The 24,020-nt window shown below is 39.4% G+C and overlaps 2 protein-coding genes across 3 annotated transcripts; one reads left to right on the top strand and one right to left on the bottom strand.

Moving 5' to 3' along the window:
* The first annotated feature begins 165 nt into the window (after positions 1–165).
* Positions 166–6,728, top strand: pdia6 (protein disulfide isomerase family A, member 6). Of its 2 annotated transcripts, none has more exons than XM_085432043.1 (13): positions 166–260; positions 610–751; positions 1,316–1,373; positions 1,933–2,059; positions 2,680–2,783; positions 2,889–3,037; positions 3,348–3,462; positions 3,856–3,996; positions 4,412–4,496; positions 4,797–4,869; positions 5,263–5,421; positions 5,503–5,599; positions 6,048–6,728. In XM_085432043.1, the coding sequence occupies exons 1-13, from the start codon at positions 242–244 to the stop codon at positions 6,111–6,113; spliced, it is 1,335 nt and encodes a 444-aa protein (XP_085288169.1). In that variant the 5' UTR covers positions 166–241; the 3' UTR covers positions 6,114–6,728. The 2 variants fall into 2 exon arrangements, with proteins under 2 accessions (XP_085288169.1, XP_085288170.1); XM_085432044.1 differs by having other exon boundaries at positions 2,892–3,037.
* On the bottom strand, positions 6,464–19,446 carry hpcal1 (hippocalcin-like 1). Its single transcript, XM_085432045.1, has 4 exons — positions 19,119–19,446; positions 12,857–13,324; positions 11,658–11,763; positions 6,464–7,402 (listed from the first exon to the last, which is right to left on the bottom strand). Exons 2-4 carry the CDS (start codon positions 13,232–13,234, stop codon positions 7,305–7,307), a joined length of 582 nt encoding a protein of 193 aa, XP_085288171.1. The 5' UTR covers positions 13,235–13,324; positions 19,119–19,446; the 3' UTR covers positions 6,464–7,304.
* Between the last annotated feature and the right edge of the window lie 4,574 nt (positions 19,447–24,020).

The raw sequence follows: 24,020 nt of genomic DNA on the forward strand, positions 1-24,020 counted from the left end.
TCCTCTTGCTGCTGTTACATGTGTTGCTTCCTTTCTCCTCCGGCCGCTCTCTCCCGTCTTCAGTGTACCGGTTCCATTAAAACTACACGGCGCGCGCTGATTGGCTGAGCTCAAGCGTCGGCATCAGCGGACCAATCAGGGTGGGCCACGGTGAGATTTTTCTGTGTACTTTTGTGAGCGACGCAGCGGCAGCGGACTGTGTTGTTCTAAGTGAGGAGACGAGCATAGAGAGGCTGAAATCATGAAGCCACTTTTACTCGGTGAGTGACAACAGTAGAAGCTTTTCTGCTTATACTAAAGTTAAGGTTTGTGGGTTTGTTAACTAAATGTGAATTTGGCGGCGTTTTAGTTTGTTTTTTTTGCTCGTCTTGTTAGCTTAAATAGCTAAGTTAAGATTCAGAGAACAGAGCCAGGCCTTTGTTATCGTCTACTGAATTAAATAATCAAAGTCATTTCCTTTATTTGTTAAATAAATGTAGATTATAAACTGCACACAAGTAGATGTAAAACATTTTTTCGCTGTTTTCTTAAACCAAGTGGCTGTTTCGGTGAATGAGCATGCATTGTTAGGCGTCATCCTTTTCCTCTTGTCCTCATGTTTTGTTTCAGGAGTACTGGGCTGCTCTCTGGTTCTGGCTGTCCAAGCTTTGTACTCGGCTAGTGATGATGTGATCGAGCTCACCCAATCCAACTTTAACAGAGAGGTGATCCAGACTGACAGTCTGTGGCTGGTCGAGTTTTATGCTCCCTGGTGAGTTTGTATAACTGTGATGGACTCTTCTTGTCTTGTAGTGGTAACAAGTGTTCTAAGAACAGCCAGTGACTAGTTTAAATACCAGTTTCTCATCTTTGTATTTTATTATCCAGTCATCTGTTTTACATCTGTACTTGTGATAGAAATAGACTTGTCTGGTAAGCTGGTAGCTCCTCCTTAGGTTGAGCACCATCTCGTGCAAAAGTGCTCAACAGAGACACAAAGTGCGTAGATGCACACAGTCTACATGCTTGCGTGCACACAGGGTTGGTATAGCAAAACTCAATTCTGCAACAAGAGGCAGTCGGCGGAGATGTGACTGCACAAAATCTATGCAAATCAAGTGTTAAATATTCACTCCCTATTAATACCAGAGCATTTGGTTCAGTGACTAATAAGGGTGCCACATAGCTGTTTGTGCGTTGTATTTAGCAGGTCATTACTGAAGGACTGTAGAATAAATCTCACACTGGCAAAATGATGTTGTTTTTTTAACATTAAAATGAGTTTGTGTATAAAAACATGGATTTAGATTTCACTTTCTCTGTTGCTTTCTGCCAGGTGTGGCCACTGTCGAAATCTAGCTCCTGATTGGAAGAAGGCAGCTACTGCCCTCAAGGTAAATACAAATTGCCGTGATCATCTATCTGATGCCCTGTAGACTTTCTGATTGACAGCCTGTTTTCTCAGCTGAATGCCTCCTCTGCATTAAAAACGCCTACATCTGTTGTGGAGAAATATTCAGCGGTGGGCTTTGACTTTAAATTTCACAGTAATTTCAGTGACAGCGCATTCAGTGGATGGTTATGTGTGTGTGCCTTTTATTTGATATTTAACAATAAAAAATGGTTACTTAATAAGGGATATTTTCCTGTAAGAAAGAGGTGCTATCTACCTAACTTTTCTGTTGTTGAAAACTAGGAAGAAATGAGACGTTATCCAACCTGGGATGACAGGATCCAGATTAAAAATGACTTGTTTATTTTGTGAAATGTCTTCTCCTTTTTCCACACAGTATTGTTGATATGGGCAACTCCTGTAATGAAATCCCAGTTTAACGGCAATTGCTCATTGGCATGCAAACTAAAGTTTTGTTTTAAGCCAAATAAAAATAAGTTGACCTGAATATAAACTCAGAAGCTGCATAATCCAAATTGTGTGTTGTGACTTTTCCTCAGGGTATTGTCAAAGTTGGTGCTGTGGATGCTGACCAGCACAAGTCACTGGGTGGCCAGTATGGTGTCAGAGGGTTCCCCACCATCAAGATCTTTGGCGCTAATAAGAACAAACCAGAGGAGTACCAAGGTACAGAACTCTGCTGCTACAACTTTCCTATGTGTAAATTGAAAGTATTTTTCATAGTAAAATCTTCCAAGTCCTACTGAATAAGTTGAGTAAACTGATAAGCTGAACATAATAATTAATAGAAAAGGGGATGCTGGTTTGTTTCTTAATAATCTAACATCTTATCTTGATAAAGAAAGTTCAGGCAACCCCCCCCCCAACAATTTAAGCAGAAGCATCTATTAGATGAGAATAGAGATGAGCAATAGCAAGAAAAGTCATCCTGTGTAATAGCATCCAATTTGAATTTCACTTTCCTGCTACGTGTACTTATATCTACACAAGGTCACCTTCCCGAAGTCTATGGCAGAAATGTTTTATCTCTCCAGCAGGCTCAGTCCATCATATCATTATGACTTTGTTTGCTGATCCTTGCTACGTCTGTGAACAGGGTCATCTTGAGTCTTATCAAGCATAGTTGTGACTTCACAGAGTATTTTATTGCTTTCAGGGCTTATAAGAGACCTGTACAAAACACTGTATTTAATAAGGTATTATTTTCATAGCTTTCAAGGCCTTTCTTCCTGTGATTGTGTTTGAGGCTGCGTTAACTGAAATCTGCATTTCTGACAACCACGCAGGTGGACGCAGCAGCCAGGCCATCGTGGATGGAGCCATGAACGCTCTTCGTAACCTGGTGAAAGAGAGGCTGAGCGGCAGATCTGGTGGCTCTGACTACAAACAGGTAATGAACCTTTTTTTTTTTTTTTTTTTTTGCACTTGCATGAAATCACAAAGCTTTAAGAAAACACACATGAGCTGATTTATGTAACTGATAACTGGCTTGTAGCAGGGTGGTGGTGGTGGTGGCGGCAGCAGTGGTGGGAACAAGAAAGATGTGGTCGAGCTCACTGATGACAACTTTGACAAGTTGGTGTTGGACAGTGATGATGTGTGGCTGGTGGAGTTTTTCGCCCCCTGGTGTGGACACTGCAAGAAGTGAGTTTGGTACTCGAAACGGTTAATTCCAAGCAGTAGGAAACTGAAATCCTCTCACTGTAACAATCTAGTGCAGTTGAAAAAGTGAAATAATAGCCCAGTAGGCCTGGATAAGTCTCACTGAAAATCCTCCACTAGAATTTAATCCCACTCAAAACTGTTCAGTGAGGTCTTAGGGATTTTATTCCAATACCTTTAATACCATTTGATATTTCTGAAGAAAATAAAGTTTCTTGCTTGATTTAAATGTCAGTATCTCAGAAGCTAAATGATAAAGTTTTTCTAAGCACCTCTCCTCCTTTGTCAACAGCCTGGAGCCTGAATGGGCAGCTGCAGCCACAGCTGTCAAGGAGCAGACCAAGGGCAAAGTTCGCCTCGGAGCTGTGGATGCTACTGTACACCAGGGCGTGTCCAGTCGCTATGGGGTGAGTAACAGCTGACTTTCAAGTCTTGAAAAGGTGCACTCTTTAGATGTGAAAAAAAACATTTGCATGTTTTCTTGGCTAATTTTAAATGCACAACTTGATTATTGTGCACAATAATCCAGTGGCCACTTTGCCTTGGATACTTCCTTACTCTCGAGTCATTTGTAATGGTCTGTGTTACACTTACATGTTTTTACTGGCGTTTGATACTGAATAATAGCCTCTGCTGCTTTTTAGCAGAATGTTAAGTTTCAAAGCTCTAAAAATGCATTTGTAGTGTGGATTTAGTCGTGTCACACTAATTAAATCAGAATGTTTTTGCCTGAGTAAAACCCAGCTTCATAGTCAAAACTGCAGACCTTGATTTCTTGTTTGATAATCATTCCTCTGTAGATCCGTGGGTTTCCCACCATCAAGATTTTCCGCAAAGGTGAGGAGCCAGAAGACTACCAAGGAGGTCGCACCCGCGGTGACATTATTGAGAAGGCTTTGGATCTGTTTTCTGACAATGCTCCTCCTCCAGAACTGCTGGAGGTCAGTATTCTCATATTTGTATGATAAAGTCATATATAATTGTTTTTAATTACAGTTTAAAATGCAAATTGAAGATAATGTTGTCATAGTCTACAAGAAAATTGCCTGATTTAATGTGTATTTTAATGTATAGTTTGTAAAAAATATATATTAATTCTAACTAGAAAGTTAGAATAAAAACCTTTTATTGTCATGATATGAAATACGAAAATTGAAGAGTAGGCACATAGAAGCGAAGAACAAACATTCAGCCTGTTATAGAGTAAATATAAATTACTATTTATTAAACTACTAATACTACTGATATATAGGGTGTATACACGGTATGGTGATGAAAGCACTTTGCAATAAAAAGTAATGCAAATTCATGTCAGAATATTAAATTTGTGTTTACTTTAAATTCTTTGTCTCTCAGATTCTCAGTGAAGACGTCTTAAAGAAGACCTGTGAGGACAGTCAGCTGTGTATAATTGCTGTCCTGCCGCACATCCTAGACACAGGTGGGATCACACACATGAACTCAGATCTGTCTTTCTCTTCTTAGATTCTTTGACATTTTTGCCCTTAATGAAAATAAATCATTTTAACTTTTATCTACTTATTTTATGTCAATAATCATGACTCGAGCATGGCTTTAGTGGGCTCCCAATATTTATTAAAAACATATTTTTAATGCATGAAAAAAGGTTCCGCCTTGAGCTGTAAGGCTATACCTCACAACAGGTTGCAGGAGAGTTACCAGAAGCAGTAACAGTTCATTCCTGAATAGCTGATCATCACTGGTCATTATGTCTTAACAGGCGCGGCAGGTAGGAACAGCTACCTGGATGTGATGATGAAAATGGCTGAGAAGTACAAGAAGAAGATGTGGGGGTAAGCACCCAAGGCCAGACATACAGTAGTGTACAAATCACTAAATTCGAGTAGGAAGAGTTTCATATTCATTCCTTGTTTAGTGGTGACTTGAACAAAAGGACAAATTCTGGTGAACATTGAGTTTCGTACGGGTTATGTAAGGAAGAGCGTAACATAGAGTTCGCAGTGGGATGATGAATATACAAATCATAAGAATTGGGATGTATAATGACTCTTTCTTTAAAAACATATAGAAGTTAATAATTGCAATATGTGTGACGATGTTCATGCAAAGTTTTGTTCAGATTGCCACACCCTTTAAAGAAAGAGGAGATTAGGTACATACGCTACAATCACCGATATAGTAAGGGAAATGATGACGGTGATTAACGGCCGACTCTTTCTTCTCAGCTGGCTGTGGACCGAGGCAGGGGCTCAGATGGAGCTGGAATCCTCTCTTGGTATTGGTGGTTTCGGCTACCCTGCCATGGCTGCCATCAACACACGCAAGATGAAATTTGCTCTGCTCAGGGGTTCCTTCAGTGAGACTGGTATTCATGAGTTCCTCAGGTAAGGAGGTGTAATTAACAAATACATTACACAACTTGGAGTAGGCTGAGCAGCGTCACTCACATGTGCTGATCTTTTCAGGGAGCTTTCTGTGGGCCGTGGCTCAACTGCCACATTGGGAGGTGGCGTCATGCCCAAGCTTCACACTGTTGAACCATGGGACGGCAAAGATGGACAGGTGAGTGGGAATCACATTGACATAATGGTTGGAATGTGTATCACTGCATGTAGACTAGCATAGGGTAGTCAAACAACCTTAACTGGTAGGTGAATCAGAAAACGGGTACTGAAGCTGAACACAGACAAGGGCCAGAATGACAGGATTGGATTATCCCCTGAACCCAAGGTTTATGGGCTGTCCCAGTGGGACAAACTATTAGTCCAGGGCAAGCAATTTGTAGTTAAACTGAATCTGTACGTCTGCTTAGTGTAACAGACTAAATGCCTACCAGCTTTGTACCGCCTCTGCACTGAAACTTTGTACTCCATCTGCATTATTATGCAATATTGCAGTGTTCTTAAATCCAGATAACCTTCTTGTCTCTTTAAATAATCTTTGAAGAGGTTCAGTCCATCTCAGTCTTTGCTGACAGCTCGTCTTTATTTTACGCTCTGTCATCCTCAAGCTTCCCGTGGAGGAGGACTACGACCTCAGTGATGTAGAACTCGATGACTTCAAGGACGAGTTATGAGTCCAAATGGGGCAGGACTGATCCAGACTATCTGCGTTTGGTCTGGTCTGGTCTGGTCCTGTGCGCTCCACCTCCCCTCTCCTGTGGACGAATGGGAGGCCCGGTCGCCCAGTTACTGAAATACTCCTGAAAAGACACATGAGAGACACCTGCGGTTTCTCACATCATCTTGTTAGTCACAAGGAGGACAGGAAGGAGGGGAGAGTGTGTCGTGTCCTCTGAGTGAACTCTTTCTCACATACCTGCTGAACGCTAGATGCCGCATATTTAAAACAGCTGCCGCCCACTGAGGAGAGGAGGGTGGAGCTTCCGAATGTCACATTTTTGTCATTGTTTCACTTTTTAAAACATTGCCTTTCCTGCCCTCGTCAAGCACCTACTTTGAGATGTGGACTTGTCAAATTAACACTTAAACGTCCCACCTGATGTGACTAAATTTGTCTCTTTTTAAACCAGTGACTGAGGATGTTGGTGAGTTTGCATCATGTGTGTCCAGGACAAATGGGGATACCAAGGGGGGACTTCTTGTGTAGATTTTTCTTACACAACTTTATTTCAATTGTGTGAAAACAAAAGGACATTTTTGTTACAAAAATAAAAAGAAATTAAAAATAATCACTGCCTCATTATTATCATGAACTGTAAACTCATTTCACTGAGCACATGCAATACCAAAGGCATAGAGAGAGCTTGTTAAATACAGCAGCTTGTGCCAGTTCAAGCTACTGTTATCTTGAATCAGAATACTTTATTAATCCCAAAGGAAATTAATAAAGAACAACAATAAGCCACATTTTAACAATTAAATTGAATAGAATTAAGTGATTTAATTAGTTTCCTCTTAGTATAACATGAGAGTATAACATGAAAGTCATAATACTTGAAAGCATATAATCCTGTAAGCATAAATAAAAGATATGGCACTTACAGCAAACGGGTATTCAAAACGAGACGTTTTGAAATGCACAAAAAAAAATGCCCTGACTGAAAATCCACTTCATTGTCCACAGAGGGAAAAAAGCCACATTGACCAGAGAAGTGTACATTAATGTAAACATTAAGACATGGAGTGTTAAATTGAAAGGAGGAGGGGCTGTGATGAAGATTGATCCTCTGTCAGAACAAGCGGCACAAAGCTGGAGGGATGTAGGTGTGCATGAGCTGCAGGGTGTGATCACTTTCACTGTGTCCTCAGAACTGACGAGAGGCTCCCTGATCCGACTGCAGCAGTCTGACAATGGACGGGTCGCTCTTGGCACCTTTAATGAACTCCTCCAAAGACAATCTGCCTGTGGGGGGGAAAAGAAAATGTCAGTTATGAGCAGTAAAACATGAAAATGTTTTACATGCAGCAACTACCCACAAAAATCAGCTACTGATGTTTCTTTTGAGATGGTGACAAATAACACTGCATTAAGTAGTTTAAAATAACCTAAAGGACCTGAGCCAGAATCATGGTATTCATAGCCGTCATGTTTCTTGTCCAGCAGGTGACGCTGCTGTATGTATATAACTCTATGCGAGTGCAGTTCTGCATGAGAGATGTGAAACCTTAACCATGTTTTACCCGAACATTCATCACTCTCATAGTATACATATGACAGAAATTAGGTAAAAACATATCAGGTGTACTTTAATTTTGTTTAAAAGATTTTTTATTATTCTAAGATGAAACAGCAGAAAATTACACTTTTTTGAGTCTAACACCTACTTTTTCTTACATAATAGCATTAGATAAGAGGTTCACTCGCTCTGTAACTTACTGGGTCTGGTTTGACCAATCACACCAGTGCTACTACTGCCAGTATTCTGACTAACAGGAAGGCAGTGGGTGCCCCAACCTAAGCAAAGATCAGGTAAGGTTTCCCCAAGCTCCTTAGTGGTCTTGATTTCTGATTAGCCGGTTAGCTTAATAGGGCTTAAAGATTCATTTTAAATGTGTTAGGTTACCTTCAGGTGGCACTGACACCACCCAAAAAAAATGTAAAATTTGGACTTTACAAGTGGCCTGTGTTTGAGAGATTGTGTGATGCCGGGAACATCCGTTCTTTTTAGAGCTCCAGATGTGTTATGCTTTCAGCAGAATTTTATTACGTTGTTTTGGTCCTTGGAAAACTGAGTAAAGTAGTTCAATACAGTTTCCAGCTTTCATGGGTATGTGGAAAAAACATCCTTGAGCATCGCGGATGCAGCCTACAATTTACCCTCTACCCTCCTCTGCAGCTGTGGTTTCAGGCGTGGCATATGGCATCACATGATGTCTTAAAACGTCTGTCTGAGACACAGCTTGACCTTCACAATGTCAAAACAAAACACTCCTGCCCAGCACCATAGCTCCAGATATCTTGAGCTGTGACGTGTCAGATTCAGTAAGGAAAGTGCATTTTTTGATGTATCATTCAAGTCACTCTAAGTGTCAATCCATTTATGGTAAGCCTGTGGATCACCAGGCTGGGAGCCAATCATAGCTACTTCGTGTGATATGACATGAATCAAAGTGCCAAAAGTGTTCTGCAAGTCATGGTTTTCATGTAAACAGCTGTTACATAAGTAATCTTTCACAACAGACAACTGTACAGAAGTCTTGCGTCACATGCGGCCTAATTTCTTTATATTTTGCTAGGAAAATACTACACTAATACTGAAGCATGCAAACATAAAGGTAAATATATACATATGGTGCGTGCAATATATATAAATATTAATATCAATATAAAGAGCAAAAACCCTTTATATTATACCCTAAAAAAAGTTTGAAGAGTCAGAAAGTCAGTATTTGGTTTGACCACCCACACTGAACTCTATTCAAACCACATTTCTTTTTATTTATTCCTAAAATAGGAAAATGGTACAGGGATTTATTGAAACATATTTGGTATGGTCGCCTTTGTGCTTCAACACTCTTTGAACTCTCCTAGGGAAGCTTTCTTGTCATTTCTTTAAGTAGACTTCAGGAAAAGTTCTGCATCCTCCAAAAGGTCATTCAAAACTCTTCTTTGGATGCTCACTCCATTTTGTTCCATTTTCTATCAAGATAATCCGATACTGCTTCAATAATGTTGAGGTCTGGGGAATGCCGGTCCCAAGCCCAGATAAATGGGGGAGGGTTGTGTTAGGATGGGGAGGTGTAAAGTTTTTCAAATCAAACATGCTTGTGGAAATATCGAAAAATTGACATATTGTATGGAAATCTCATTCTCATCAAGAATGAGATTTTCATATCAGATTGGTTGGTGCTCAGGTTAACTACTACAGATGCTGTTAGCCAAAAGGGTGACGGTGGAAACTATGTTACTGTTGGCCAAAGACAAAAGAAGAGAGGAGGCCAATACTACGCTAGGTTAGTAGTGTGGAGGTAAGAGTAGACTTTCAATGTAATGAATACGCATGCTGGCTTAGATGATTTGTCCTATTTCCTCACATTTTTTTAAGTACACACTGCACACCATGTAGAGATATGCCTGGATTTCTCTTTAGGAGCTCTTTAGGAGTAAATGTTATTTGTTCAAAAATACTACTGCATGCCTGTCAAACTTTGTTATGTTTGTCATTTTAACTGGATTCTAAGAAATCAAATGATATTGTATGTTTTTGCACCAGGCTGTTAAGTGCCTAAAAATCCAGTTCAAAATAGACCCTTGGCTAAGTTGTATTTTATGTGTAAACACAAGACTAGTCCATCGTCTTAGGTGGGTGCCCTTTTTAATACTTGATTCATATGTCAGTGCTTAGTGGCTTAACAAGATAACAAAACCCCCGAAAAGGTGTCGGGTTCAAGGACAGGACTGAAAACGAGTGAAAAAGCAGTTACTGTCCAAATAAAAAGTCTAGAAAACTTTAAAGTGCTTAAGACTACTAATAATTACAAAACAAAAAGTCTGACTCCTTGGAGACAAAACATAAAGAAATGAGGGGTGGTTCAAGACTTTTGCACAGTACTATATGTTTTTCTTTTTCTTTGTGGCCATATCCAACCAAGCCGATAGTGAAAACAAAAGTAAAGCACGAGTTAAAACAGAACTAATGACTAAAACTAAAACCAGAAGTCCACAATCGTGGTTTCACTAAAGCCACCTAACCTGCTTACGCATGCACTCTTGAAAAGTTAATATAAACATCAGATTTAGTTTTATAGTAGCTATCAGTGTAATGTTTATCGATACTCTTCACAGCATCTCTTCGCCATTAATAAAGTTTCAACAACACTTGTCACAACTTTACAATAACTATCCAAACAGTATTTATCAGGTGGTTTACGCACCAAATATACAATCACTGGCCACTTTGTTAGCTACAACTCTTCAGCTGCTTGTTAATGCAAATATCTAATCAGCGAGTCACATGGCAGCAATTCAAGATGATCTGCTGAAGTAGAAGATGAGAATCAGAAGGGGAAAGAAAGGTGATTTAACTGACTTTGAATGTGGCATGGCATGTTGGTGCCAGACAGGCTGGTCTGAGTATTTCAGAAACTGCTGATCTACTGGGATTTTCCCACAGAACCATCTCTAGGGTTTGCAGAGAATGGTCCAAAAAAGAGAAAATATCCAGTGAGCGGCAGTTCTCTGGGCCAAAATGCCTTGTTGATTTTAGAGTTCAGAGGAGACTGGCCAGAGTGCTTTACACTGATATGAAGGCAACAGTAACTTGGTTTATAATAATAGTTATAATAAATCCAGGTATGCAGAAGAGTATCTGAATGCACAACATGTCGAATTAGATGCAGATGCACTAGAGCAGCAGAGGATCGCTGCTGTCAGCTAAAAACAGCAAAGCGAGGCTTCAATTTGCACACAGCCTCATCAATATTAGACTAAAGAAAAATGTTGCCTGGTCTGATTAGTTGATTTTGATTTCGAAATTCAGGTTTTTACCGTCAGCATTTGGCATGCACAACATTAAAGCATTGATCCATCCTGCCTTGTATCAACAGTTCAGGCTGCTGGTGGTGTAATGGTGTGGGGGTTATTTCCTTTTGGGTCTCGTAATACCAACATTTAAATGCCACCGCCTACCAGAGTATTATTGCTGACTATGTCTGTCCCTTAATGAGCACAGTGTGCACCATTCCTCAAAGCTCAAATCATCTTAAACTGGTTTCATGAGCATGACAATGAGTTCACTGTACTCAAATAGCCTCCAGAGATGCGGTGGAACAGGAGACTCGGATCATGGATGTGCAGCCAATACATCTGCAGCATCTGTGTGATGCTGTCACGTCGATATGGAGCAATATTCCTCTCTGAGGAATGTTTCGGCACCTTGTTGAATCTGCACAACAAAGAATTAGGGGTAGCTCTGAAAGCAAAAGCGGGCCAAACTCAGTGGCTGTGAATTTTACTAACAAGCAATTTAAAGTGTTGACTTTATTCTTCCCAATGTCAAACTGTCCATCTATAACAGGACCAGTTTTAGTTGGACCAGATGCATGACTAGCATACTGATTAAGCATTAATAAAAAGTCGATTTATTTATTTACTGTGAAAAGAACAATTTGGTTCACAATGATGTATGCAGCACATGGAAATAAGACACCAGCCTTACCATCATTGTCAATATCCATCTGTCGAAAGATCTTATCTGTCCTTTTCTCTGGTGTTGATTCATCCTCGGGCATCTTCATCACTGATGACACCATCTTGTAAATTGCCTATAAAAAAAGACAATAATGACTCCTGTGATGTGTGTATTGATTTTGCTGGCTACGTGCGTGAAGCTTTTAGGGCGCACTGATGAAAAATAACCGTTGCCACTGACATCATTTTGCTTATATTGTCTGAAAGCTCTGACCTGTTTTCTGTTAGCTAGCAGATAATGATGTTGGTCTGACAACAAAAGATCCTGCCGTTTCACCCGCAGTAGGTCTTTCTGAACTCACTTATCTGCTTGTATAATATTAAAATTTGATTAAGTAAAGGAGAGAAATATGTCATTCTGGAAAACAGAATGCTTTCTGCCAGCTGCAACAGCATGGCTTCTGTTATTTTTCCACATCATTCTTTTTTCATTTGTATTTATTACTCCCTGTATGCGATACCTTTATTTAGTGTACAAACAGTATTTCTTAAATTTAAATAATTATTTTAATGGGTGTGGTCCTAGCGCTCATTAGTACCCAGTGCATGGTCTCTATTTTATTTATTTTTTTCACATTTATTTGTTTCCACAAGCACGAAGGACTAAGCCAATATCCAGACTGCTCAGCCCACCTTATTGGAAGAGTAAATATAACCACAGTGATAAGGAAAACAGAAAGGGCAGCCTGCAGATGACTGTTGAACCTAAAAACAGCCATTACCAGGAGGCTAAAGTGCATATAACAGCAAAAATTAGAGCTAAACTTATTTATTAACAGTCATAAAAAGAATGATTGAATAATATAAATATTTTTAGTTATTACTGATATAAGAAAAAACAGCATGTTCCAGATGCTTTTATTTGGCTTATACAATGTATTTTATATCTTTTTTTAAATTGTTTGACAGAAGGAAATGATATCGTTTCATTGTCTTATATACAGTAAAAGTGTTAAAAATGTAAAAAGTGATCGTTTATTGTAAACTAATTTACTCTCTTGACTTATTTTCCAATTCTCGTTGTTATTTGTCTAGATTTTGTTTATTAAAATGTGATAAGCTCACACACACACACACACACACACACACACACACACACACACACACACACACATATAAAACCTCTGCTCTGTAGTATCAATCACACAGCACATAGTATGTCCTCACCTGAACTATCTCCAGCATCTCTGCCCGGCTGATATAGCCATTCCCATCCAGGTCATACATGCTAAAGGCCCAGCGTAGCTTCTGCTCCAGCCCGCCACGAGACGTCACACTCAGTGCTATGATGAACTCCCTGAAGTCGATTGTGGCATCGCCGTTGGTGTCAAAAGTGCGGAAGACGTGCTCGGCAAACTTTGAGGCGTCTCCGTAGGGAAAGAAGTTGGCGTAGATCTTCTTGAACTCGTCCACAGTCAGGTGGCCGGTGGGACAGTCCTTCAGGAAGCCGCGATACCACTCCTGCAGCTCATGGTCGGTGAATTCTGTGTTTTCTCTCAGGTCGTTCAGGACCTCAGGCCGCAGCTTGCTGTTCTGTTTCCCCATGACAAAGCACCTTTGCAGGCAGGGCGATAGCAGGGCTGGTGTTTCCTATCCTCCACTCCCTGTGCTTTTACTTTCCAGCTTCCTCTGCTCCTACAGGGGACCAATAACCCTCATTAATATCCCTGTGTGAATATCATAAATGATTCATGGGGTCAATAATTCCACTCAGTTTGCAGCAGCGTTTCATCAGAAAACATGTTCTGAGGATGTTTTTCAGGCAAACAAGCTGAGGGGGAAAAAGTCTGGATAATTCAAACAGGGTCCATACACAAGAAAAAAAAGAGATAAGATTACAACGCAGATGTTAACAAAACACTATGTGTGTGCACACATGTGTATGGAGCAAGGGGGTGGTCTGGTCTCCGTGGATACAGTATTAATTGTCAGGCATGGTGATAATTTATCGACCTTTCACTGCATGGTAGAGGGACAAGTGTCCTGGGGCATTGTAATTCTCAATAAAGCCACTTTCTAAAAGGTCAGGCTGATACTGACTGTTGTCACTGAGAAGGCCAAACATTCATTTTGACAATAATCCTCACCTTCATGGGAAAATTAATCTCCTAACTGATTTTAAGAAGGTGGAATTGACACAATGATTAAAGAGCAAATTCAGAGAGCAAGTAAATGAGCATCCAAGTCAGTCCATCGACAAGTCCACTGGTTTTAAACTACAACAGCAAAGATGCCACTGCAGAACGAGCGATCATTGAAACCACATTAAGACACACCCTGTTTCAAGACATTAATCATCCAGTGTTAAGGTAAAAAAACTTTAAAGTTAAACTTTTCTCTTTGTCTTTTCTTGACTTTGCTGTTCTTAACTGTTGTCTATGTTCTTGCAGTGATTTTATTTTAATGTCCTGTATTTACTGCTTTCATTTTCCTTAAATCTGTCAGTGTTTAAATGCAGCGTACCTGTTAACCTAACACATAAACACGAGCGCTTGCTATAAATACGTACAGAAAAGACAAAGCCAGCGAAGCATTTGACCACCTGGTTCTATTCACGTTTGCTTTCTGTGGTTTGCTTCTGTTTCCATGGTTCTACTCTGCAAAATCTGTTTATTCATGTATACAGGGATATTCATGATTGGTGATATGAGGATGCATAAACACATCACATCCAAAATAAAACCTCCTGCATAAAACTCATTATGAAGCAGACGCTGACACGTGTTTGCCGGTGAGCAAAAAGGTTTTGACATTTTCAGAGAAAATGTGTGATGTAAGTGTCATCATGTATATGTCTGCATCTTTATTTTAGGTGAGGAAGGTGTTAAGAATGTGCCACACTTTTCCCCCAAAAAATAACAAGAGGAAACAGCTGTTTTGTTTTGGGGGTTTTTTTGTAGAAGGAAAATGTTCTTACTTACAAATTGTCTGTTTGATTCTATGAAATTACCTCAAGTTTTCTTTTAGCATGGTTGGTTTGTGGCTCCGTGGGATAGAACGAGAAAGCAACTTTCACATTTGTTATAACGTTTTCTGGAAAACTGAGGAAAAACTGGCCAAAACCTGAGCTAATCTTTCACATGCATCTGGTAAAGTGTGAGTGGGAGGGACAGAAAGAGAGATGTGCGGGGGTAGGGAGGAAGAAAGAATGGAAAAAGTATGACACATAGAAGAGAAACTATTTCCAGCTATACTATATGAGTTGCTTTGCTAATACCCACAGTGCAATTATATAATAATCTTTCTGAATAACACCTCCACTCCTCTGTGCTGATATAATGAATTTATGGGAGAGAAGCTTTGTACCCATGTTCTCTCTCTTTCAATTACTGGGACCCCAGCGCTCCTGTCTTTCTGGCAACAGAACGATCCATCTGGCGAAGAACAAATGAGAGCGGCTTGAATTTGGATGAGATCCTTTTGAAACAGACGCCATATTTGTTATAATTGCCAGACAGGTGTAATTTCCTGTAGGTTTATGAATCAAAGTCACAGAATGACACAGAGGTCTGTAAGTCAAACAAGGAACTATGTCACTCAGGTTTCTGGACAGATAAAAATAAATCAAAGTACAACACAATAATACATTTAATTTCTCAATCCAGCTTTCTTTTCTCATGCAAACTGCATTCCAAAATTAGGAATTTGGAAAACTTTGAATTGTCTAACGGTGAGTTCACGAGTGCATATCTGTTGACTGAAGGATACTACTGCTACTGCTACAGTTAATTTAGAACTGCAAACTTGTCTTTGGCAAAAGCCAGAGTATCTGGTGAGAACCCACTCAGCCACAGGTAGAAAGTGCAAATCCCACACAGAAAGTCCCCGGCTGGCTGGTGGACCTTCTCTCTGTGAGGCAACGGTGCTAACCACCCTGCCGCAGTGTCGGCCTGAATCAGGCAATCGTTAAAGTCACAAAGATTCATCCTTTGTGAAGGATGTCGATAAAAAATTGAATGGAAACACATCCATCCATCAGTGACCAGGCTGATCGACTAACTGTCCTGAAAGCCAAGGTGTTATTATTGCTTATACGGATTAAAGAGAGTGAAAGGCTTCTACGTCCTGTTGCAAAGAAAAATACTAACACATGACCACAAAGTAGCATTTTGTGGTGTCTCAGACACTTCAACATTTCACAGCAGCACTGAGCAACTAGAGAAAAGGTGATTATTATTTTGAGAATATATTATCATGTCTGCTGCCTCTGTTTTAACTGGACCACAGCATGAATCACACACTGCCCTACAGGCCTGACTATAGTCCTTCCGTTTTAACATACAACAGGATGCACGTCCTCAGATCTGTGTCACATGGACTTTTCCAGGACAGTTCAGTGCGCAGGCTGAGCCCGAGTAGACATAAATATGGGCGTTGCTATTTATTCCCTCAAACAAACACAAAGCCACATGAAACACAACAGCTTGTCAGATGGAAAAAGTGCTACCCTCATGCTTCAAGATCCTCTGAGGCTAAGAGAAAATACTCATAATATGCAACAGCATGTGCTCTAGCCTAGTTATTTTAGTAAGTAATAGCAACATACTTACATAAGGCTGCGGGTTGCAAAACAGTCTTACAGAGTGCAGTGACCTCTGAAATATGTTCATTAAAAACCTAAACAAACCCTTTCCACTGTAATTAGGCATTTTTAAAACATTCTTTATCAGATAACATATTTTTCTTTTCATTAAAACTGTTAACTGAATTAAAAGTATTCCTGCAAAAAGCTTCTTTTTTTTTTTTACCTGCTGCAAGTTCTGGTAATTTCCTTTAATAAAGTGATTAAATAGATTTGCAGTACTGCTTATAACATTTAAAACATTCCTACTTATGCATGCAAGCTTTGGTCTGGGATTTCAAAGGCTGTTTTAATAAAGTTTTTTTCTTTGTTGTGACATAGAATTACTCAGGAAATGATGTGGTTCAGGGAAAATAAAGTCCTCTCTGCCTTGACTGGTGGGGTTGCAGAGCTGGTGAGCTGAACACAGTCTTGTGACCGTTGCTTGATACACTACAGCCCCTCGAGATTGCCAGTTCACATTCAGTGTTTGCGGTTCCCTTAGATTACACAGCAACAGATCCTGTCCCTGTCCCCAACCCCCATAGCCTTCCTTGTTCCGTATGGTCCACTTTTTTCCAGTGGGTTCTCCGCCTAATGAGACTGTTTCACACAAGCTCCAGTGCAGCATGCATCCCCCCTCCCCAAGGCTACAGCGGGGGTTCCTGTAAACCCGTTTCACTGCTGTTTGCCATTCTTAGACCCACTTTATTTCCTGAGTAGGGCTATGTCACAACAAAGAAAAAAAAACATTCTTTCCAACATGCTCATTATTTCACGAAGAACAGGAAGGAAACTACAATGACAGTCAGATACAGAGATGCAGCATGCATATGTTTAAATATATCTGTCCTTAGGTGTTTACAGAGAAAATAGTTCATGCTTATGTTTCCACCAGTTGTTAGTGAGCGTGGGAATCAAAAGACAACTTCTGCTTAAAGTCATATCTAAATGTACATAAGTAATTACTTTTTCTTAAAAAGGATACAATCGAGTATTTGTTTTAATTTATTTTCAGACAAAGCCTCTAAACTGTGAACATCCACTAGTATTCTTAGTGGATATTGTTAGGTTTTCCATTTGTCAATTAGTACAAATACAACAGACATCCCCACTCCTCCTGTTTTTATATTGCAAGCGGGCTCACACTGAACCTTTTCCCTTCATTAACTCTTGATAAACACGACTGACAGAATGTTTTTAATGCTCTCTGCATCGTGCCTCTTTTAAAGGGAATGTAATCCAAACAACCTGATATGGCTCAGTGCACAGAGAGAAAGCGTGCCCGTTTTAGCCTGCTCTGCAGTGGATGAGCAGAGCAGCGCTGTAGCCTCGAGTACGCGAACCACTGGTAACTGGGACTCCATCAGGTGGTTGAGGAGTTGGTGTGAGGTATTTATAAGCTAAGGAGAAAATGAGCTCTCCCATTATTCTCGCATTCAGCGGTGCTTCGTGGCAGTCTCTCTGAACTCATGTCAGAGAAAATCATTGCAGTGGATCAGGATGAGGTCCCCTGACACACCAGTAGTCAAGGCAACAGTATAGTAGTGCTACAGCTTATGAGGGAAAGGCAGTGTAACAGTCAATCTGGGGCACACGCAGGGCAGAAGATATATTGAGACTCGAGTGTGTGTGTGTGTGTGTGTGTGTGTGTGTGTGTGTGTGTGTGTGTGTGCGCGTGCATTTAATATTTCCTTACTTTAAATCTGAAACATTAGTATCATATTCATCACTTGACATTACCATGCACTGGACCTAATCTAGATATTCTGCACGCTCAAGCTTACAACAGCAAAATTATTATGTGTATTTTTATTACTTTAACACTTGGTGAGTGGGTGTATTTAATTTTGGATGCGTACTCTTCACGTGATAGCTATGGTCTTTTTATCTGAAAAAAAAAATGTGTGAAATTAACTAGAAAAACAGCAACAATAGTGTGAAATAGTAGATGAAAGGAGTAGGCTTTTAATATTTAGCAAGACAGTGTTTTAGATGGCAATCCCATAGCAAGAAAAGGAGCTGGCAGATCTTTATTTTTTTCTAAGATGTCACACAGTGAGTATTTGAACTTATAATATTAACATTTTACCAGTTTCTGTAGCATTTTTAGGCAAGCTGTGATTTAAAAACTTGATTTGATACTTAGTTCATGTCACTTATACATGAAACCTTAAAAAAAACAAGATCAAACCAAGATGAATTAAATCCCCTCCCACACATTCAGCCACACTCTTTAGTTATAATATCTGCTGATCCTAATCACAAATATTTTTTGGACAAGCACATCTTTTTATGAAGCACAAAACATTGTCTGTTAGGTTTGATTTAGTTTATGTGCTTTCGCATACATTTAATACATGTGCTTCAATATTACTCAATGTGCCTTGTCTAAGGCTATTTTTCTTTAGCTAGATGCATATAGTCGATCACTTTAATGATCTGTTACTGTATATTTTTTACATGTTTGTATTGTATATGTTTTTGTAATGTAGTTATGTGGTGCATGTGTTTTTGACTTTTGCTGCCATGATTCCAGGTCTCTCTTGGAAATTAGATTTTTAATCTCAATGATATTTTTCACCTGGATAAATAAAGGACTAATAAATTAAATAAAACAGTGCATTACATTTGATCAGGTTTTGTTTTGCAGCATGTAGTCTGCATTAAGACTTGTGAGCCACTAAGCTGCATTTTTGATAATATTTTTACTACTGGAATACTTTCCAGGGCAGATGAGATGTGTTTTAACTGGGTGTAGTCCTGTCTTGGGGAAATTGCCACAGCAGTCCAGGGTAGAGTAGCCACTGAAGCACAGTGGACTTCACAGTAACAAGAAATGTTTCTAAAAAATTAATATAAACTTACCTTTTTCCTGAAGGTATCTATGGGTCCTCCGGCTGAAAGAGTAAATGTTTGAAGCCCACGTTTCCCACTGTAAGGCGTCACCAGCAGCCGAACTTAACCGTTAACTTGCAGTAGTTTAACTTCACACCTCCTCCCACCGACTCCAACGCGAGAGAAAATATTCGAGTCACCCAAACACTTTTCAGACAAAAGAAAAGATATGAAAAAGCGTGTAATTATTCTTCCAAGATAGTTTTATCATTATTATTATTTCTATTCAGTATGTCCTGCTTCCAGCTCCCGGTGTAGCGGCTTTATCATTTAGTGGAAGATGTGGCACCCAGCTTGGTTTTTATCCGAATGTTCCATATTGCTCCTTGGGGGGGGGTTCCTTCGTCCGGGAGAGGGATTGAACCTTCTCCATCAATTGAAGAATTACTAACAATAGCAGTTTAATCGATGGGACACTGAGTAAAAGCCAGAATGACCGTGACATGTATTTTAAAAAACATTTTAATGGCATTTCCTGTTTTGTAGTGTTTAAGTAATACTTTAAATCCCTCCCCCCGATACACTGAATGGATCCCTCCACACTCGCAGCTTCACTGTAAGGAATTGTCGCAGCAGAGTTCAGTGGAAAATTATCAACGGAGACTATTATTAGCTCAATATCTAAAATAAACGCTTCACATCTGGGGGGAAATGTGGAGACTTGGACAGAAATAGACTAAATAAACACTTCTACGATAACAAACGTGATTTAAAAGTTATTCTGGAATAGGCTAGGGCATCCTGTAGGCGACAGTTTTCCAGGCTTACTTGTAAATACTGTGGGCAATGTATTTTAAGTTACATTATACAACAGTATACAACATGTTATTCCTTGTAATTGAAACAGCATCATTATATCAAGTGTATATATATACAAGTCCCTGTAATATTGCTGTACAAATTGCTTTGTAGAATTAAGTATTAATGACGTAGACATAAGCTCCTTTCAATGCTTTCCCGTATAAGTCTTCTCTTTCAGCCTCGGCACAGATGCACACTGGTCCATCGGCATCAATAGCAGTAACTTCTCTTGCCCTGGTTAAAGTGACACTGAAGGCGGGATGGTGTATATGTCAGCAATTCAGTGAGAAGATAAATAATTAACTGAGTGCGTTTGCCTCTGTGTGTGTGTCTTCCTGAAGCCTGACACCTGTTTCTATAAGCACATGGAGTGTTTATCTTGACCTTAGAGTGGGTACAATACAGGAGGGGGGGATTGGAGGCAGTGATATAGCAGTCTGAGGTTGCTTTTGTTGCTGCTGCCAATGTGCAACTCAATACTGAAACAAAGCTGTGGATGGTGGACTGTGCGGATGGAAAGGAAAACAGTATTCTTTAAATAACATACCATATTACTTCAGGCTTCTGCAGGTCAAACAATTTCAGAAGTAAAACATAATTTTTATTTAATTACGGGGTGACCATGCTTATATTACCTGACTATTACATAAATATAGACCTCAAGTAATGTGTAGTAGGAAGTAGTAGGAAGAAGAAAGCATACAAGTGTCTGGTTAAAACAAACAAGTGGACCCTGATAGTCTCATAATCGAATAACCTTTTTCACTGGGATTTATTCTTGGTGTAACAAGGTTTTAAAACTGAATATTTTCAGTAATGACAGTTCAAATAGATAGATGAGGAAATAGCATAAGCTGTGTGTGTCAGATAAGACACAGAGTTGTGTGCATTTTGCTGTCAGTTTTAAATATAGTACATATTTTTTTAAGGTGACTACAGAAGAGCTGGGTGTAGTCATGCAGAGAGGGAAGCGTTCTCCTTTTCTGCAGAAATGTAATGATCCACTAGAGGTCACCAACAGTTTTGGAATCTGCCACTACTCCAGCTTGGGTAAGTATTCCTGCCTTGAAGCTGAAATTAGGCTGATGGGCATCTTTTAAAGGAGGAGACCGGGCTGTTTATTTGCTGTAGGAGTGTTTCTATGCACAGTCCTCTTTGCTGTTTATTTATTTATTATTATTGTTTGTTTGTTTGTTTCATTTGTCTTGTTCATGCATTGCTTCAGCTGTCTTATTTCCTTTGTGTTTGTCTGCATTGCTTCACTAATGCCTCATTAGGTTTACCTATAGCTGATTGCTTTCATCTGTTTTTAGCTACACCTTTAATTACTTGTCAACACAAATGTTAAATCAAACAATCATATGGCTGTAACCTAATGAATTTAGCCATGCAGACATGGTGAAGACGATCTGCTAAAGTCCAAACTGAGCTTCAGAATAGGAAGAAATTGATTTAAGTGACTCTGAATGTTGGATGGTTTCTGGTGCCTGATGGATGACTATTTCAGAAACTGTTGATCTACTGGGATTTTTCCACACAACCATCTCTAGGATTTACAGAGAATGGTCCAAAAGAGAAAAATATCCAGTGATCAACAGTTCTCTTGATGAAAATTTCTTATTGATGTCAGAGATGGGAGGAGAATGGCCAGACTGCTTCAAGTTGACAGGAAGGCAACTGTGACTCAAACAACTGCTCGTCACATCCAAGGTATGCAGAAGAGCATCTATGAATGCACAACACACTGAATCTTGAAGCAGATTGGTTACAGCAGTAGAGGCCAACACAAGGCATCTCTCCTGTCTACTAAGAACAGGAAAGTGAGGAGATAATTTGCACTTGGGTTCACCAAAACTGGTCTAATGAGCTTCTATTAGGGCAACTTTGAGATGTGGTGGAAAAGGTGATTTGCATCATGGTTGTGCAGCAACTCTGTGATGGTATTATGTTAATATAGACGAAAATCTCAGAGGAATGTTTGGTTTCTTCACTAATGCAAATATTAGCTCATCTTTCAGAGGCTATCCAGGTTGCCTTAGTCTCCAGAGTGATTAGCAGGTTTATATGCAAAAACACAAAATAGAGACAGAGCAATAGAAATGAAATATACTACTATTACTTCATCTTACTGGGTCATCATTAATCTGTGAGTGAACCATCAGAGTTTCATGCTATTATGAAAGTTTTGGGTTATTTGAAGTTCAAGTCCTCACTTGTTCCCAAAATGAACACATTGCTTCATGAATCTTTTGACCCTCTGTTCTTCCTCTTTCTCTGGAAATTTTACGTTCTGGATGAATTGTCACAAGCGTCAGCCCACTGCTAAAATATCGATCTGTCTGTCCTTACATTAACTAGAGTGAGGGACATTGCTCCACTCTATAGACCTCTGTCAATATTTAAGGAACACGAGCCACTGATATCAAGGTTTATAATATGGGGTTATTCCATGAAAAACCAGTGAGGGGTCCCCTCGCAGAATCAGCTGATTTTATTTTTTTTATTTTTTTTACAAACAACTCTGTCATATCTGGAATTTTTAAAGAAACTACGAGCCTCAGACTGCAGCTCTTCAATTAATGGGTGTGATCACATGCTTTTATTTTTAACTGAAGCCAAAATCTGACATAAATTCTGTTTATACTTTGAGCATTTTAATTATTGCATATCATCACCTTGGTTTGCAGGAAAATACAGCAAATAAAGTTCAGCTTTTCATCTTTTGAGTTTGATTGTATTCTTCCCTTTTTGTGGAGAACCTGTGCCATTTTCCCTTTTTATGGCAAGTCTCAGAGTATGTGGATGAAATGCAGAAAATGTTTTTAGTAATGACATTTAAAACATTTTAAAAGATACTGATTTGATTGAAAAAAAAAAAAGAGAAACATATGCAGGCTTATTGGACATTTTGCAAGTGGAAAAACGATTCTGCACAAAGTACGTGATACACTGATAAGCTGCTTGTGTTCTTTGCACTACCTCACTTTCATTTGTACTGATAATGGCAGTGCTGAGTAGGCCTTTCTAGAAATGTCTGGGTGCAATAAATGTGTGCGAGCTGACTAAAATACCCCGTTAATGCAGTGTTAAATGTGTTTTTAACTTGAATATGTAATATTACAGATTTTGCAATTGAACTCAAACAAGCAAACCACTTTCAGAAGAGAAGTACATGACATTTGTAGAAAAGAACACACGGGAGATCGTGAGATTTCCTGACAGATTTTTTTTTCTTTCTTTCTTTTTTAAAGATTCAATATAAACAACGCATTAATGATTTCTCAGTGGCAAATCCAAAAACTTAAAATGCATTACCTTTTGTGCTGGTTCTTGTGCCCCATTGTTGCCCCAGTTTCAGACTGGTTATGAAACATTGTTACCTTTGCTGTTGAACATATCACAGCTATTCATCTCTACAGTAAAGGTTTTTTTTTACAGAAACTTCTACAATTGTACAACATTCTGCAGTTCCACTAGTTCACATTTTAATATTGTAGTGTACATCCCCACAGACACAGCTGCCGTGGAAGCAGAAGAGCATCGTATCAAGAAGTCTTGATGCATGCTCAATCATTCAAGTAAGTAAATCCCAAAAAGGGGAACATTTGCCCAAACACCCTGGAGAGGATAAAGGAAAGAAGGGCAAAGAAAAGCCACTTCTTTGCACCACCTTTATTTCTAGATTTTTTTCACACACATTTGCCCCAGCTCTCCTCAATAGTTAACCTTATTTGCTCTCAGTAACAACCTTTCCTCTTCACAGACAACCACCACCCTTCTTAATGAGGAGCAGCTGTGAAGGACCTGAAACCTAAAGGCTACCTACAGATTTTTAAAAACACAATAAATATTCAGTAAATAATTAAACTCTTCTGTGCAAACGTTTTTCATATGCAAATCTATGCTCAAGGTGCAATGCTGAATAAAGTGCTAGATGAGTATCGGAACAGCTAAGACGCATTTTCTCTAAACACAGCCATGGCTTTCAAACTCTAAAACATGCTGTGGCAAAAATTGGTCGACTCCCAAGGATCGGTTATGCTGTTAAGTGCCAGGAGGATTGCCATGATT

Source organism: Copadichromis virginalis, linkage group LG15, assembly GCF_057382275.1.
Source record: "Copadichromis virginalis isolate Kocher_CV1m ecotype Utaka linkage group LG15, C_Virginalis_male_GT1.1, whole genome shotgun sequence".
Lineage (NCBI taxonomy): Eukaryota > Metazoa > Chordata > Actinopteri > Cichliformes > Cichlidae > Copadichromis > Copadichromis virginalis.